Raw genomic sequence first — 16,465 nt, forward strand, 5'->3', positions numbered from 1 at the left:
TTGTAAAGATAATTTTTCAAGAAATTAATTTTATCAAATAAACTTACTCCAAAATTACTCTCAAATTTACACTACCTCGGAAAAGTCTAAAGTTTGATGCAAATTTTACAATACATTTTGAACATTTTAATTATAACATAAAATAAAAATAAGTATTTAGAAATATTTTGTTTTACTAGTAGGGAGAAAATGACCTCTTATACCTCTTATAGGTTTTATACTCTCTAAATTACTTTTAAATTTAATATAGAAATACTTAATTGCGTATAAAGAGAAGGCACATAGAGTCAGAAGGCATGCGAAAAAGAAGACAGTACTTCAATCTTATTTAACACACATAATCTCAAGAAAAATGCCAAAATTTTAATTTAGTTTTTACTGTGAAGATTGAACTATAAAGGGAATTTAACACGAGATGCGCGCTTGTAAAAGATAAATCAATAACAAGATGATAATAATAAAAATGCGATTGTCTTGAATGAGTCTAATAAAAATCACAATGTTTTTGCTCACGAATCTCATGTCAAGTTCCTCGGCGTTTCTCGACATAATAACGGATTAAGTCGTCAATGTATAATACATTCTTAGGTAAGTTAATACAAGAAACTACAAGTTTCGCAGAGGGTTACTACGGGAGGCGGGAAAAATATTTACAAAAGCCACCCTTTCACGCGGGTCACGCTCTATCAGAGTTACTACTATAGGGATAGTATTGTCGTTAAAGAGTGCAAAGAAGAGAAGACTGTGACAACATATTATCGGTCCTTTCCGAGTGTACTCAGAAGAACTTCCGGCGTACGATGAGCTTCTAAGTATAAGAAAATACAAGAGAAGACTCCCTTGAAGCGACTACAAGCTCCGTAGGTGGCAAACATCTCGATTGTTTTCCGAATGTTATTATAATAAGCAAACGCATAATGCGTTTACGCATTATTTTACCTTTGCAAAGTTATTATCTCGCTCTTTATATATATATATATATATTTTATCATCGGTTCTATTTATCTCATATCAAATTTATTATCAATCTAATCTCGAAATTGGAAATTATTTCACTCTTTATAAATAAATTTGCAATTTATAAAAATACATAATTAATATCAATATAAATAATATGGGCGTCTGCTGCTCGGGAAAGAAATGGAGAAAAATGGAGAAGTAACGAAAACTAATAAAAAGCTAAAGGATCGATCACACTTATGTATATCATTTGTTATACTGCGCGCATAAAACAAAATACAATAGCATTTAATGCAATAAACAATAATAAGTCGAACGATAATTTAATCTGTCGTGATGCAATATGACAGTAAATAAATATTTCTATTTTTCTATAAAATAAAACACGCGATACATAATATAATGATTCAATTAACTATACGATGGTAAGATACGGTGATAATATTTCAATTAATGTGGAGAGTATCCCATAAATTTTTACTTCATTCAATTCTGTATTTTATATGCTCCAGCGACAACGGGATTCTACAATACTCCATTGCGGTTCAAGAAACCGCGATATAAAATAGCCCGGTGCGTTGCGCTTTATTAAACGCAATGAACGGCGAACGAGATAGCGCAACACGCATCCGCGAATACGCAAGTAGTGCATCGCGTGTGCACGTCTGCGTGTTGCAGCGCGAAAGCTTTTCATTCTTCACACAATATATAATGCACATGGCGTTATACGAATATAGAAATCTATATACAGTGTCCCAAAATCATCGGATGATATTTTAGAAAAACAAAGACAATTTAATTTCCAAATTAAGGGCTTTAAAGACACAAATAGAGAAGAAAAACGCGTTATTCTTAATTAAATATATCAAATAAACTTTATATAATTTTATAAACTTTTATAAATTTTTATATAAAATTTCAAATTTCGAAATTTTAATTGTAAAAATACACACTTGAGATAAAAATTGTTTCATATAAATTCACGTTTCCACTAAAAAAATCATTAGATTAATATAGTTTGCTGCTAAGATATCATCAAATGATTTTGATATATTCTATACATATGTATATACACAGATAACGGTAGCAAGAGCGCGACAGAGAGCGTGTCAGAGCAAATTCGAAATAATAAAGTGCAAAACATAGCCATGTACATTGCCGGAGATCATATATGAATGTGAGTCTGTGTGTCTGTGTGTCTGTCTGTGTGATAAAATGTATTACTCCGACTATAAAGAATAACGCGATTTAATTAATTTCTTGACTATATTAGGAAAACACACTAACTGATTCTTGAAACATTTCAACTTTATTAAATGCTAAAAATGATAATGATCTAAGTTGCACGTGAATTCTTTTGCAAAGCTAATATTATTCTTTTCCTCTTGTAAATACATGAAATCAATTAAATATTTATTACAATAAAAATTTTTGAATTTTTTAATAATGACTTATTTTGGTTGTGCTTATTAATATGTTTATATATATGTGTATATCATCCTTTGAAATTTAAACGACCAAAAAGAATACATAAAATATATTTATATGAAATTCAATAATTATAAATTCTTTAAATAAACAATAAAGAAATGCAATTAAAATTTTTTTTTTAAATATATTTTATCTTATGGCAATTAAAAAATAGAAAAATTTAGTTATATTTTTCAGTTTTATATATATAAATAAAACCGACATAAGAGATTAACTAAAAATATAGATTTATGAAGCTTGACAATTTCAGTAGTTAGTAAATTTGCATTACGAAACTATCGGATGATAGAACTACCCCTTTAAATAGTTACGTGGATTAGATCAAACTGACTTCAAACTTGGAAACAATTCCCTTGTGTCATGTACACAATTATCTTCCATTTCTACTACTCTTGTTAATTTTAGTTTATTCTTAGTTCTCATTTAATATTCTTATGGAATATTAAATACACGATACATCGCAAAATAATTAAAGATTTTAATAACTAATATAATTATCATGTATCGTATTTCTCCAGCAATGTAGTGCTTTCACTTCGTTTATACAGTACGGCATAGCTTGACAATAAGAAACAATTCTAAAAATTCTAGAAATAAAGAAAAATAGTGAGAAAATATATTTACAGATCATATATTGCAGAGATATAGTATAATGAGAGAAAAGGGGAAAAAGAAAGAAAAAGAGAAGGGTGAGAAAGGAGAGTTGCAGCAAAAGCCCGTGCCACCTGCAGAGTTTTCGTAACTTCCAGATCTGTTTTGGACTGTACCTTCTTTGTTGCGAGGGTGCAGCGGAGGTTTCAGATCCCGATTGCAAAAATCCTCTTTGCAGCATTCGATGACGAAGCTCGTGTTTCGCGAGTCGCTCGTCATGCAGAAGATGAGCGGCTCGGGCTGCGACGGCGGCAGGTGTCTATTCACGCACCTTCAAGCCGATTTTGCACCAGTTTCAAAAAACGAGACGAGGAACACTCGGTGGGTGACGCGTTCGCATCGGGGCACGAAATATCAAGGGGGGAAAACGCGGACGATTTTAAGGTAAAAATGTACGCGAATCGGGAAATCCGAACCTTTCGTAGCACGACAAAAAGGTATTAGCGTGCGCTTCTAAGGCTGCGCTCTGAATCCACCATCATTTTACCAGTACAGCTTCTATGCCATTTCATATGATTCGAGCACGTTAAATGCTCTATTAACGAGATGAATGTTTACAAGCTGACCGGTTGTACAAAGTATCCAAAGAATTTTATATATAAATAGTTGAGTTGTTTTTTAAAAGAACGTTCTATTTATATGATTTTCTACAGATTTCTGTATTTCTAGATTTTATATCTTCTCCCGGCAATCTCTAAAATTTATTGATTTTATTCAGACAATCAATTATTTTATCGTGCTACCGAAAGAATTTCCCGACATTGACGCCGATTTGTATCAATTTGCCTATTACATAATGATCTTTGCAATAATCATTTTAATGTCAATTATCATTATTCTCATTTTTTATTTTACAAATCACATTTGAAAGTGATTAATTTTGTTTGTATTTTGTAATCTCTACGTGTGACATAACATATATTTAATCTCTTACAGACAAAATAAAAAAAGAGTCTGTGCGTATATGTGATTTAACGAATTATGTAAGTTGTGTAAATATACGTCCGCTGATTAACCGGAAAATAAAGCGATAACATTATGCGAAATACGTAATATACGCGCCCGTTAGATTATTTCGCATCAAAATTCACACACGGATGCGAATGCTGTCGAAGGGGATAGGATCACCGAGCAAAAAAAACTCTAGCACAAAATTGAAAGAGAAATACTAAAAGGGGGAAAAAAATTAAACGGGAGAAAATGCGAGAGTGAGGTCGGGTTGGTAGTCGGGAGGAGCAAGAGAAAATTCGCAACACCGTGCAACTCAACACACTCTCGTGATACCTGACATGTGGGGGTAGCCAGTGAGGTAGTGCATATCTTCCTGATTCCTGAAATTCTGTTATACTCCTGTCGAAATGGCTTCGGAACATACAACGGTATGTATAGCGCAGAAGCCCCGCGTCGACTCGCGATGCGAGTCTCTCTCTATCGATCGGGCTTGTTCTACTACAGTAACCCCGACGAACTCGAGAAAGGGACAATCTCGATTCGTCGAGAGAAATGTGAGTCGAATCGCCTGAAACGATCTTCAAAGCAGGCACACCTCGCACATTCTGAACAAACCGAAATTGGCACAGCAAAGAAAATGTGAATGTTAGAGAACAAACGATGAACACTATGATGCAATGTGTTAGTCGGAATCTTTCAAACTCGACTATTCTACGGAAAAAAGCGCAATATTCCACATAAAATCTTCTTAAGGGATGTGATTTTTTTTACCTATCTTTCGTATTCTTTTGTCGTGTCTTTCGTATCATTCCAAATCATAAATAAAAAAAGTCTCTCATTTAGCTAACGCAATATATTTATAATATATTAATATTCTTAGTTTTATAATATATTCATATTCTCATTGTCAGTTTAATGTTAAAAAAGCTTTCTCAGATTTTGATGATTTAATACAAAGATCATGTTAATAATATCATATATGTATATAGACGGATAATTATATACCTAGTCATACTCGAAGCTAATCTGATGTTTAATTATTGTCCTATGTAAAAGCATACACAGATGAGAGAATTTTCTCTTAGAATTTACCATCATCATGGTAATACAAAATCATGGTAATCGTTGGACAATATGGTATGGAAAGAATTTTATGAGAATTTCTCTGATTAATATTTATCACAATAAAAATAATATCTATTACAATAAAATATAAAATATGTTTGATTACTGTGCAGTTTAGTAAAATTAATCAAACATGTTTTATATTTTATTGTGATAAATATTAATCAAATTCTCATAAAATTTTTTCCATACCCTTATTGTCTCACGATTACCATGATTTTCAGAGAAAATTCTTTCAGTGTATTAAATTAATCATTATCATGCTTCGTGTATAAGTTTCTCCGTTTTTTCTTCAAATAAAAAATATCAATATCAACCGGGGGGGTTTTTTTTAACGTAAGGACTCAAGTATTATTTAAAAGAACGTGAAATGAAACGCAAGTACCCGGATCTTAATGCTCGGAATAATTCCAGTTTCCGTAAAAATTTGTTTCAGATGTATATATGTATATTATATGTGTATCGTCGTCGCGCGGGAATTTCATTCGCAACATATGCAAATCGCACTTGGTCGCGACACGCGCGTCAAGGTGAGCCACAACACGCGCCGCGATTCGACCGCTGTGAATCTCATGCAAACTGTGCCGGGCACGAAATCTCTTGGACAATCGGTCATCGTACGTATCTCACTGACGCAAATGCTCCGTGATTTGCGTCCGATCGCGTGATAATTGATTCCGTGGGACGAGCCTCCGTCGAATTGCATTAGCGTGCGTGCCAGAACGCGAGAGCACAAAAAAAAAGAAAAGAAAAAATACGAAGTCGAAAGCTGCGTTAGCAGTACCATGTTATTCAACAATATGATCTCAGAGCAAAGATTGAAGTTCGTCAAGTTTATCTTTTAACACAGGAAATAAATAATAAATTAATTTTCTATATTCAAATATTAAACAAACATGTTTATCTTTTAACACAGGAAATAAATAATAAATTAATTTTCTATATTCAAATATTAAACAAACATGTGACGTGACTGTAAAAAGATAACATGTTCGAAAAAATGTAAATAATGCAAAACAAGACTAAACGCATAATTGACAACTTGTATTTTTATCGTTATTGAAAGTTGTAGAAATATCCATAAATATAGAATTTTTCTCGTTTTTAAAATGCAAACAAAAATGTTGAGAAAAGTTCTAATTCAATAACTGATTCAATATATATAACGTCATCATTGCAATAATGCAATAAAAAGATATCATGTTAAATAACAGTATGACTGTTTTAAAATAAAATTTGCATTAGTACTATATATGTATATATTAAATAAAATGCGCAATTCTTCATATTCAATTGCTGTTATTTGGAATTATATGAGAACAATCATGAATATATTATGATTTACAAGTAAAACTATGACTGTGCCTAATATTTTCGCACGTTCATTTCCGATTAAATGCAATTCTCACAGGGCGAATGCGGGAACGAATATAAACATTTCGCAGTGAAATAATCGACAAACATAAAGAGTCAAAACAGAATAATTCTTTATCGAACTCATAATTTTGTTAGGAAATTCGTCATTATGTCTACTTTCGCGCAAAGATACATATGCATATATGCATAAATGTTTGACGAATCGATATCAACGCGCAATTAAAGACACATGTATATGTATCTATGTTTACGTAACGCGCAATGTAATGAAAAAAATAGCTGTACTTTACGTAAGGCACATTTTCTTAAAAAAAAAAAAACTGTAAAAAAATCCACGCTGCACAAAGGATATAAAACTATGCAATTCCGTCCGCTTAGGATGACGCTACTTCATTTATTTTTTGTTATTTCAAACATGCTATCCACTCGGTTTTCGTTGGGAGTTAGTTCGATGACGGTATGTTATGTATAAAGGACGATTACACTGTATACACACGTATAGAAACAGAAAAAGCCCTCGTTGGTCGCGAGCCTTTGGAAGAATACCTGAAGACAACTCAGACGTGTCGGGAGATAATAAAACTGGGTATAAATTCAGGTTGCAGAGATCTTTATCGCAGCAGATCCGCGAGCGATAGATGCCCGGCTTGCTGTTGCAGAAATGGGGTGCTTCCGGCGGCAGCCAGTTACTTCGATCGAGGCACCTTTCACAACACCACAATTCTAAAGTTTAATCCGGAAAGCTCGCCGCACATGGCTCGATCGCATAAGCCGAAATCATCAAACTTTATCTCTTTCCTTATACGATATAATCTACGTGACTATATTTATATCGCGCGAATATAATTTATATCTTATCCAATCAATTTAATATAATTGAAGTTTTCAATCAATTAAATATAATTAAAATTTTATAAACATTTATTTTAACTTTTATCGTAAGAAATGCTGATATAAACACGTTTGTTTCTTTATCGCTTTCTCATTTCTTCAAAAGATTTAATAATAATTAAATAATTGAAATTATATGTATATTTTATATGAATAAACGATCAAAAATATATATACTTTGCGCTCCATTTTACCTTACTTAAATATATAAAACAAATAGAGACCAAAAAAGTAAGTGCAAGTCTACCTTCGACTCTGATCTACTTTCGCTCGATCGACATTCCATAAAATTTTTCAACGTGTGCGACGTGGATTCACACTTAATAAAGCAACACTATCGACAGATTTTGCATTTATACGATCGTATGTAAAATTGCCTCGGGCTTTCACATTACAGCCGGATCGAGTAATCTCGGTCGCGCTATTTTCAATACGATCTCCAACCAAATTATCCGAATTTTCCGTCTGGCTCATCAAGCATTTAAAGGGCCGTTCACACGTCTGCGACCTCAGATCGTCGAACTGTCTCGATCGATCTTATCCGATTTCGAGAATGAGTTTTCAAATCAAAGCGTTATTAAAATATAAATTTGGCTGTGTTTTGAGATTTCTTCAGATTGTGCAATGCGTGTTTATAAAATTAAGAAATATTCAGAGGCGACACTGAGTTTTTGAGACTGATACTGAGACGGATTACTACAATTAATATTCAATGATCCATTTATCAAAAGTAGATAAGATTAGAAATTAAGAATTTATGCAACGCAGTAACCCGAGCGTAGTAAGGGAGCAAATGTTTCTCTCCGAGAGAAAAGAGAAATATTGATTATAAACCATATATGGATATTAAGCTATATTTCGAAAGACATAATGCATAATTGTTTTGGCCAAAAGAGCTTAAATTTTGCTATTTATAAAATTATGAAAAGATGAAACAACAAAATAATTATATTGACTTTTTACGTACAAACTTTTGTATCAGAAAAATGATTCATATAAAAATTGTTTCATACATATAAATCCCTATGCCATATTTATAATAACACTAAATAATAGAATGCTTTCAAGTAATTAATAGAAAAGCACTTTTTAATGCTTTAAATTAAGAAAAAACCATTTATAATCGCTCCAGTAAAAATAAACTCGAAATATCTCAAATTATAATTTTGTAAACTATACAACGATACATAGATATTATATATTTAAGTTAATAATATCGATCAATATTAAAATTATCAAATTGAACTTTCAGTTTCAAAATATTTATCTCTCTCTGATGATATATGAAAAACTCTATAATATTACACAATATATGTAATTGGGATTATATGTATCATTCAATATTAGACTTTCGTCCTTTGGCGATGGAGTATCAGAGCGAGACATCGTCCACGATAAAGAAAATGTCGATCTTTACAGAGTCGAAGGTCGAGTTCATAGTGCGTTTGGCACACGCGCATTGCGTTATCTTTCCAACTTTTGACCTCTCGATCGTTGTGAATATTCGCAAGCTTTTCCGAAGCTACCACAATTTATATAAACACGTTTATATATTATTTCCAAAATTAAGGTAACTTAAGATAAATTTAAGGCAGCAATAGAATTGTCATCTTAATATCAGATGATAGCATGAATAAAATTTGTAGAATTATAAAATCAACTTGACCGTATTCAAAGCATTTTTGACAGAAGTTTAATAAATGCTCAATTAAAGGAAGAGTGAGCATGTTGTGAGAAAATTTAGATTAGGAAAAATCTGAATTTAATAATTTAGTATCATTAAAAATGATTTGGAGTCGTTTAAGGATGATTTATACTTTAACACAGGAGATTTATAAATCGATACAATAATATAATAAATTTACAAGAGTACACAACAACGTACTCTTCATAGTCGTTTACTTTAAAACCGTTCAAAATTAAAAAAAACAAAAATATATATCGTGAAATGCTTTTGCAGAAATTTGAATCATTCTTTGCTCTCGTTTACTTTGATTGAGGAATGAATCTAAAATAAAATATATAAATAAAACTCTATTCTGAATGCTTTGTGCGAGCATTAGAATGTTTCATTTCGCACAAGTATAAGAATTAGATTTTTATATGTCATGAAGTTAGTGTATAATTAGATTAATAATATAATTAGTATAATTTGATATCATAATTTATTCTTCAAATAGAGGAAATCCCTTGCACATCCCGTATCTTAAATATTTTATAAAAATACATTGAATTATATTGAATAATGCGCTTCTATGTTCAGACAAAAACTCTATGTTCAGCCAAGATATTTATTTTAGCCAATTTACCCAGAATGATCGTCGAAAGTGCATCGTGTAAATTTGTTCTCAACAATTTTCTTTCAAGACGACAAGATCTCAAAAATGATAGATCCATATCACGAAAGTGTCACCTCATTTGCCAGAACTAGATTGAAACTTGTATTGTGGCTACCCCCACGTTCGCGAGCAAGAAACTTCCTCGATGCATTCGAGATCGATACCGCAGGGGAGAAAGGAGGAGGAAAGGTACCATCGAATTTCGCCCCGAGTTCGCCCTGCGATCGATCGCGACCAGAATTTCCGTATAGCGGTTCGAACTTGAAATCTCGCCACGCATCGCATTCGGTAACGTTACCAACGCGACGACCGGCCGACAACAATAATTCGTTTCCGCCGAAACGAGCGCTAATCATGGTCCGGGCGAGAGCGTGGGCTGGAAAACCGACTAAACGTTCATTCGTGGAAACCACGACGAGGGCATCGATCGCGACGTTGAAGCGAAACCACCGAAGGCCGTCGTTTGATATGAAGACTGCACGGTACTTCTCGCGGATAGTGACCTGAACCGTCAAACGCACGAGGCGCATGTGTGATAAATGTTACGTAAGGACTCTAAATAAATACGTGTTTAGTCCATTAGTGCATAGTCTTCGAACAATAAAAAAAAATATATCTTTCACAGATCTTTAATTTAAAAAGATACTGTGAATCACAAATTATGTTCTAATAAAAAAAAATAATAATAATAGAAATATAGAAACTACTAAACTGTTATCCATAGAAAAGTAAAACTTACAAAATTAAACATTTGTAGTAATTTTTATATGCCAATTCTTTGAAATATATTGTGAATCTATTGTGAATCTATTGTGAATATTGTGAATCTAAAGCCGAAACTTATTATAACAAAATAAATTATAAAATAAGAAAGAAAAAAAAAAAAAAGAAAAATAAGTATAGCATATAACATTCTTAAAAAATTATAAATCACATTTTAAAGATTATTTTACATTATGTTTATGCATTAATAAACTAATAAACTAATAAATTATTAATGAAGAAAAAACTATATCAGAATTAGAAATAAAATATATCAATTAATAATAAAACTATAAATAACAAGAAAAAACTTTTGAGACAAAAATGCCTAGCTGAACAAGTCTGTAAGTTTTATATTAACGTTAATTATGCGGAGACAAAAGCGTTGCAACGCTTGCATGAACTGTTCGTTCACATGATAAACTTATAATTTAACGCGATAACGAGAGTGAAGTCGATAACGAATCTGGATCTTGTTTTGCTGCGAGCTAGTTTAGAAAATCTGCATTAACATTAATGTCATTGACCGGTCATTAACAAGCCAGACGCTATAATAATTATCGTCCAATTCATTATGAAACGTCAATACAATATACCCCCATTTCGAACCTTTCTCTCGAGACAAACTCGATTTTCGCACTCCTAACTAATATTAGTTATTTTGCAAATTGTCCAATAATTTGACATATATCTAAACAATATAGTGCACTATAAATTAATAAATAAACTTGATAGTAAAAAAGAATAAAAGCAATTTCTCGGAAGCCGGAAGTTTGTCGATTTCAATGTATCCATTTATCCATATAATTGATAAAAAATCTGCCGACAACCGAGAAATGCATCAATATGTAAAAAGGAGATTTCGATTTTAAATCGTATATACTCGTCAATAAAAATCCACGTGCAAATATAATATTACCTTCGAGCATATGTGATAACGCCATTTTCCAAGCTCGTACTGGCGAAACAATAGCCATCAGTTTGGCACGTGTAATTGGCTTCTAGGCAAATGTCACAATAGCACTTCAGTAATCCTGAAAAACAGAAAAAAAAACATTAATTATATAATTTGTCTCTATAAACTAATCAAATCAAATTTTTCATTTTTTTATTATTTAAAAATTAAATTATTTTCAATGAAAAATTTATTAAACGCTATCTTTCTTCATATCATATTTTCATTTTATATTTTCAAATTTTTTAAATATTTTTATAATTAGCAAAATGCGAGTTAATAATATAATATACTCGCAATGTTGTTAATAATTATTAACAACAGATTCATTCGATTAAAATTTTGTTTTTGCAGCAGATTGTTATCAACTATAATCATATCCTAGTATCATACATATCGTAAGACAAGCATTAACACAAATTGTTACTCTATTCTTTTTGTACTATTCTTTTTATTCGCATTTGCATAAAAATTTTCCGGATTTTATAAATTGATTTACAAAACTATTTTTCAAAAAGTTTTTTTGTAATTCTTTTGCTTATTAATATGTGTTTATAAATCAATTAAAATTATAACATAAAATTATATCTTTCACAGTTTAAAGATTAGGTATACAAATTATATTTAAGAATTTATTTTAAAATACTGTCAAAAGTAATTGTGTGTGTGTGTATTAATAAATGTAATTATACGAGTATATCATTATTTAATATTTTATATTAATTGTGATAATATATGATTTATTTATGATACTACATGATGTAGATCTACATTCATAATTATATATGAATATTCATCTGTATGATATATCCTATACATTTTATCTGATTGACTTCGAATTTGTAATAAATAGTTGTTTGTGTTGTTTTCTCGAAACTTTCTCAAAATATAATAAGACAGTGCTATTAATTACTAATCACACACACTATACTACTCTTTCAAACAGTTTAGATTTTGAAACGTAAAAATAAAATAATCTATTTTATAATTAATTTTTAATTTGTAAAAGAAAAAGAAGTAAAAGATACAGCTTATGATTTTTTAAATAAAATTTTAAGGTTTATAAGTAAGTTAATATCGATATTAAAATGTAGAACGAATAATAATTGTTTATAAATGGTATTAGGACACCATATCAGCAAAACATGTGATAAATATCATTATGTTTTGTGTGTGCTCTGTGCGTACACATTGCCATGCTCTTTACAGCATCATATATCTCTGTCGTAAGTTTTCGGTTGTAATCTACAATCAATGCGGTATTTGTATAAACCGAAGTCGCAATATATGTAGATAATATTTAATGCGCGTGTCGTCTTACTGTCCAATAAAATGTCGAAGTCATAATATTTTTTTCCCGCGAGATATTGAGATAGGATACGAATGACGTGATTCCAATCGATATCAGTTAAACGAAAAAAATGTCCGTCCGTGCCTTTATCTCTTAGCGAACGAAACATTAAAATAAAACATATTGTTGCAAAAAAAGCGCAGCCAGTACGCATTATTTCCAATATAATTTACATATACATACTATTCACTCTTGACACAAACATTCAATATGATAATTAAACTTAATGAAATTTTAAATTTGTTGAAAAGAAACAGCCAACAATTAGTATATAGAGTGCATCATAAATATTGTATGTATAGAAAAATTTTAAGTAATTTTTTTCTAACAAAAAAAATTTAATAAAGATTTATTAAATTATAGATTTATTAAAAAAGTATTATAATAAGCAGCGTCTCATTTTGAGAGAGATTTTCTTTATCATTTTTCGTCAGATTTTCAAAGATTTATAGATTTGTGAGTTCTAGGAAAATAATTCTACCTTTTAAAAGCAAAAAATATCGATTTTAATAAAATAGTTACGAACAAATGTACATGTACACAAGTATCGCGGTAAAACGCGCGCAATTTTTGATAATTCTGTTTATTTTAAAACAGTTCTATAATATATTAAGCATATTCTTATATTTTTTAAAGAGTCATTCGAATCATTAGCAGTATTAAATAATTTGTTCATTAATTTATTTCTTCCGAGAAAGACTTCAACTGCCTGAACTATTTGCTTTAACTATTAAGAACTTTGAAACTATTAGAATAGAGAATTATTGAAAAAATAATATTATAACTTATAATTATTTATGATTTCCGATGAAATAATACATCAACTATAGATGAAGCTGTGAATAAATATTTATAATAAAAAAATGGAATAGTTTTTATAAAAATTAGTTATATAATAATTTTATTCTTTATATGTTTAAAAAGACATTCAATATTAAAAATTTGAAATTAGACAATTATTCAAAATAAGCTTTGATCAAATTATAAATTTTGAATTTATCAAAGAATTTGTTGTGCTACACCATGTTGTGCAATATCATGTTGACATCATTTTTGATATTTTTATTAATCGATTTCTTTTTTCGTAAAAGTCAATTATTGAGGTCTAATTTAAAAATATGAGAAGTGCATAGTTCTGTATAAAATATGTGTAATGTAAACCAATCTTAAGTCTTTTATTTACTATCATTTATAACTTTAAATGGTTTATATTTCAGCGGGAAATTGATATTTGCATGCATATATTTATGTAAAATGTTATTTGCACGTGTTATAATAAAAATCTTATTATACTGTTGCGGAGTGGAATTCCAAGTAACTCCGTTGTATTAATCAAGGAATTACATTGAATACAAAAAAGAGAGCATAATATCGATCGCGATTATGTGAATATCATCTGCGTCTTTTTTTTATTGTTTGATATTATGCGTCAGAAGTGTTCGTGAACTGAACATACTTTGACTTATATTTTTATCTCATTTAGTGTTGAAATTAATTATCTAATAATTATTTGATACTTATATTTCATTGATACTGAATATAAAATTCGAAACATATTTAACGCAAAAGTTCAGTAAACATATGATTGTTGTTTTGCGTGTTAATGCGTGTTTGTTTTATGAATACTAAATATGAGATCGTGGCTGCATTCTCCACGTTATTGTTAAATTGTAAATTAGAGCTAGAAAGAAATAGTGATGATGCCATGATTATTATACCAAATTAATTATTAATCGATAGAGTATTTTTCCTACTGTGATGCGTGGCTATTCATTTTATTATTAAAAACTTAAAATATATATTATTGTATGTACTTGTATAATGTATATAATTGTACCTATATATACAATATAATTATGCAATCATGCATTATTAATAATTATGCCTAAAGACGGTATAACTTTTAAAATTGAATTTTTTACACCAGTTTCTTATAATTTATTATTATTTATATGCTTATTGACATATACATAATTTTTACCTATAATGTTAAATCTAATTTTTTTATTAAATAGTTTTTATAGCAAAAAGAAAATAAATTTTTATAATTATCAATATTTTGCCTTATAATTAAATCAAAATTTAATTAATTTTCTATACTGAAAAAAAAATTTGTTAATTTGACTAAACCTTTCAACTAAATTACTATTTTGTTAATTAAACATATATTAGTATTTAAGTCAAATATATGTTTTATTAGATTTAATATGTTATATTTAATTTAAATATTTCTATATGTTCAATCAACAAAATATTTAGTTGAAAGGTTTAATCAAGTTAATAAATTTTTTTTTTTTTTCATGTACATAATTAACAGTACATATTTTTCATTAGAATGCCCTTTTGTGATATATTCCAAAATTCTGGTCCAGTATTACAGATAATCATTATAACTTATACATATAAGATATGTACTTTATTTCGTGCAACAATTACAGCGTAACACTGTGAATGTATACGATATAGAAGGCTTTATGGAAACTGATATATGATATATGGCGTATTGTACAGATATTTTAAGGAAACTCTAATATTCTAATTAAAGAAAGATGGCCAGGCAACGAGGCCATTCAATGTGGGCGTATTTTAATGACTTGAATTAAACTCATTCTTATCAAATTCGCAATTGGAAATTTTAATGAGGCTCTTAAGTCAAAGTCTATTCAATCTGTTACATTCAATCGAGAATTAAGTCAGTTAAATAAAATTAATATAACAGACTCTTCTTTTTTTGCATTATAAAATTATTAACTACATAATGCTTATACATATAAGCCAAAACATCTTAAGCTATATTTTTGTTTTTAGCCGCATTTATAAAAAAAGTGTGTTAATTTGTACAATTTTATAATGCATGACACACTTATACAAACTAAAATTAAGAATAGATTTTCATTACTTGATTCGTACATCTTCATATTATTAGGTTTAAATCATATTATTAGATTAAATATTCTTTTTATATATGATAGATATTGCAAAATTGGCTGTATTATAGGAATAAAAAATTTCGGTTTTCAAATTTTTGGATTTTTACGCATTCTTAAAAATTTTATAAGTGTTTAAAATATAAAAATGCTAAACTAATGTCTCTCTCTTTCTCTCTCTCTCTCTCTCTCTCTCTCTCAAAGTAATATCGATTGACAATTATTCAATGTATCTGAAAAATTGCACCTCAATATTTGCGAAGTTCACAACCATGTTATATTATCGTAAAACAAACTACCCTTTAATTGTGATAAGTGCCGTATAGCGTTTCACGATAATATCTTTCTTCCCATATTTCTTCCATTCCATGTCGGCGCATGCAAGCGCTCTGTCGCGAAATTTATTTTACCTATGGAATTCGATATCATCAAATAATTCATACACTTAGTCGCAAGATAAAAATAGCTAAAAAAAATGAGAAAATATTAATTCATCTACATGATAAACCGAATTAATCAGTATATTAATCAGATAAAATATCATATACATATATACAGGGTTTCTCGCACCACCTGCTAATGCCAGATTATTTATCTAAGATTTATCTAAGATAGGCTAAGATTATTTGAAAATAATTTTTCCTTAACAAAAATGTCGAGACATCAATAATTTTCGACCTATAAG

At 29.6% G+C, this 16,465-nt stretch overlaps 1 protein-coding gene across 6 annotated transcripts in view; it reads right to left on the reverse strand.

Moving 5' to 3' along the window:
- Babo (TGF-beta receptor type-1 babo) overlaps positions 1 to 16,465 on the reverse strand; it is a 41,909-nt gene that overhangs the window by 18,870 nt on the left and 6,574 nt on the right. For 3 of the 6 annotated variants that reach the window (XM_083039252.1, XM_083039253.1, XM_083039251.1), the window contains exon 2: positions 11,467 to 11,581. In XM_083039252.1, the coding sequence (XP_082895378.1) occupies positions 11,467 to 11,581 (115 nt within the window). Of the gene's footprint in view, positions 1 to 3,218; positions 3,374 to 7,101; positions 7,260 to 11,466; positions 11,582 to 16,465 lie in introns of those variants that run through there. The other 3 variants (XM_083039255.1, XM_083039257.1, XM_083039254.1) reach the window with 2 other exon arrangements.

Source organism: Prenolepis imparis, unplaced genomic scaffold (genome assembly GCF_030444845.1).
Source record: "Prenolepis imparis isolate NDT839.2.m4 unplaced genomic scaffold, iyPreImpa1.0 SCAF_5, whole genome shotgun sequence".
NCBI lineage: Eukaryota > Metazoa > Arthropoda > Insecta > Hymenoptera > Formicidae > Prenolepis > Prenolepis imparis.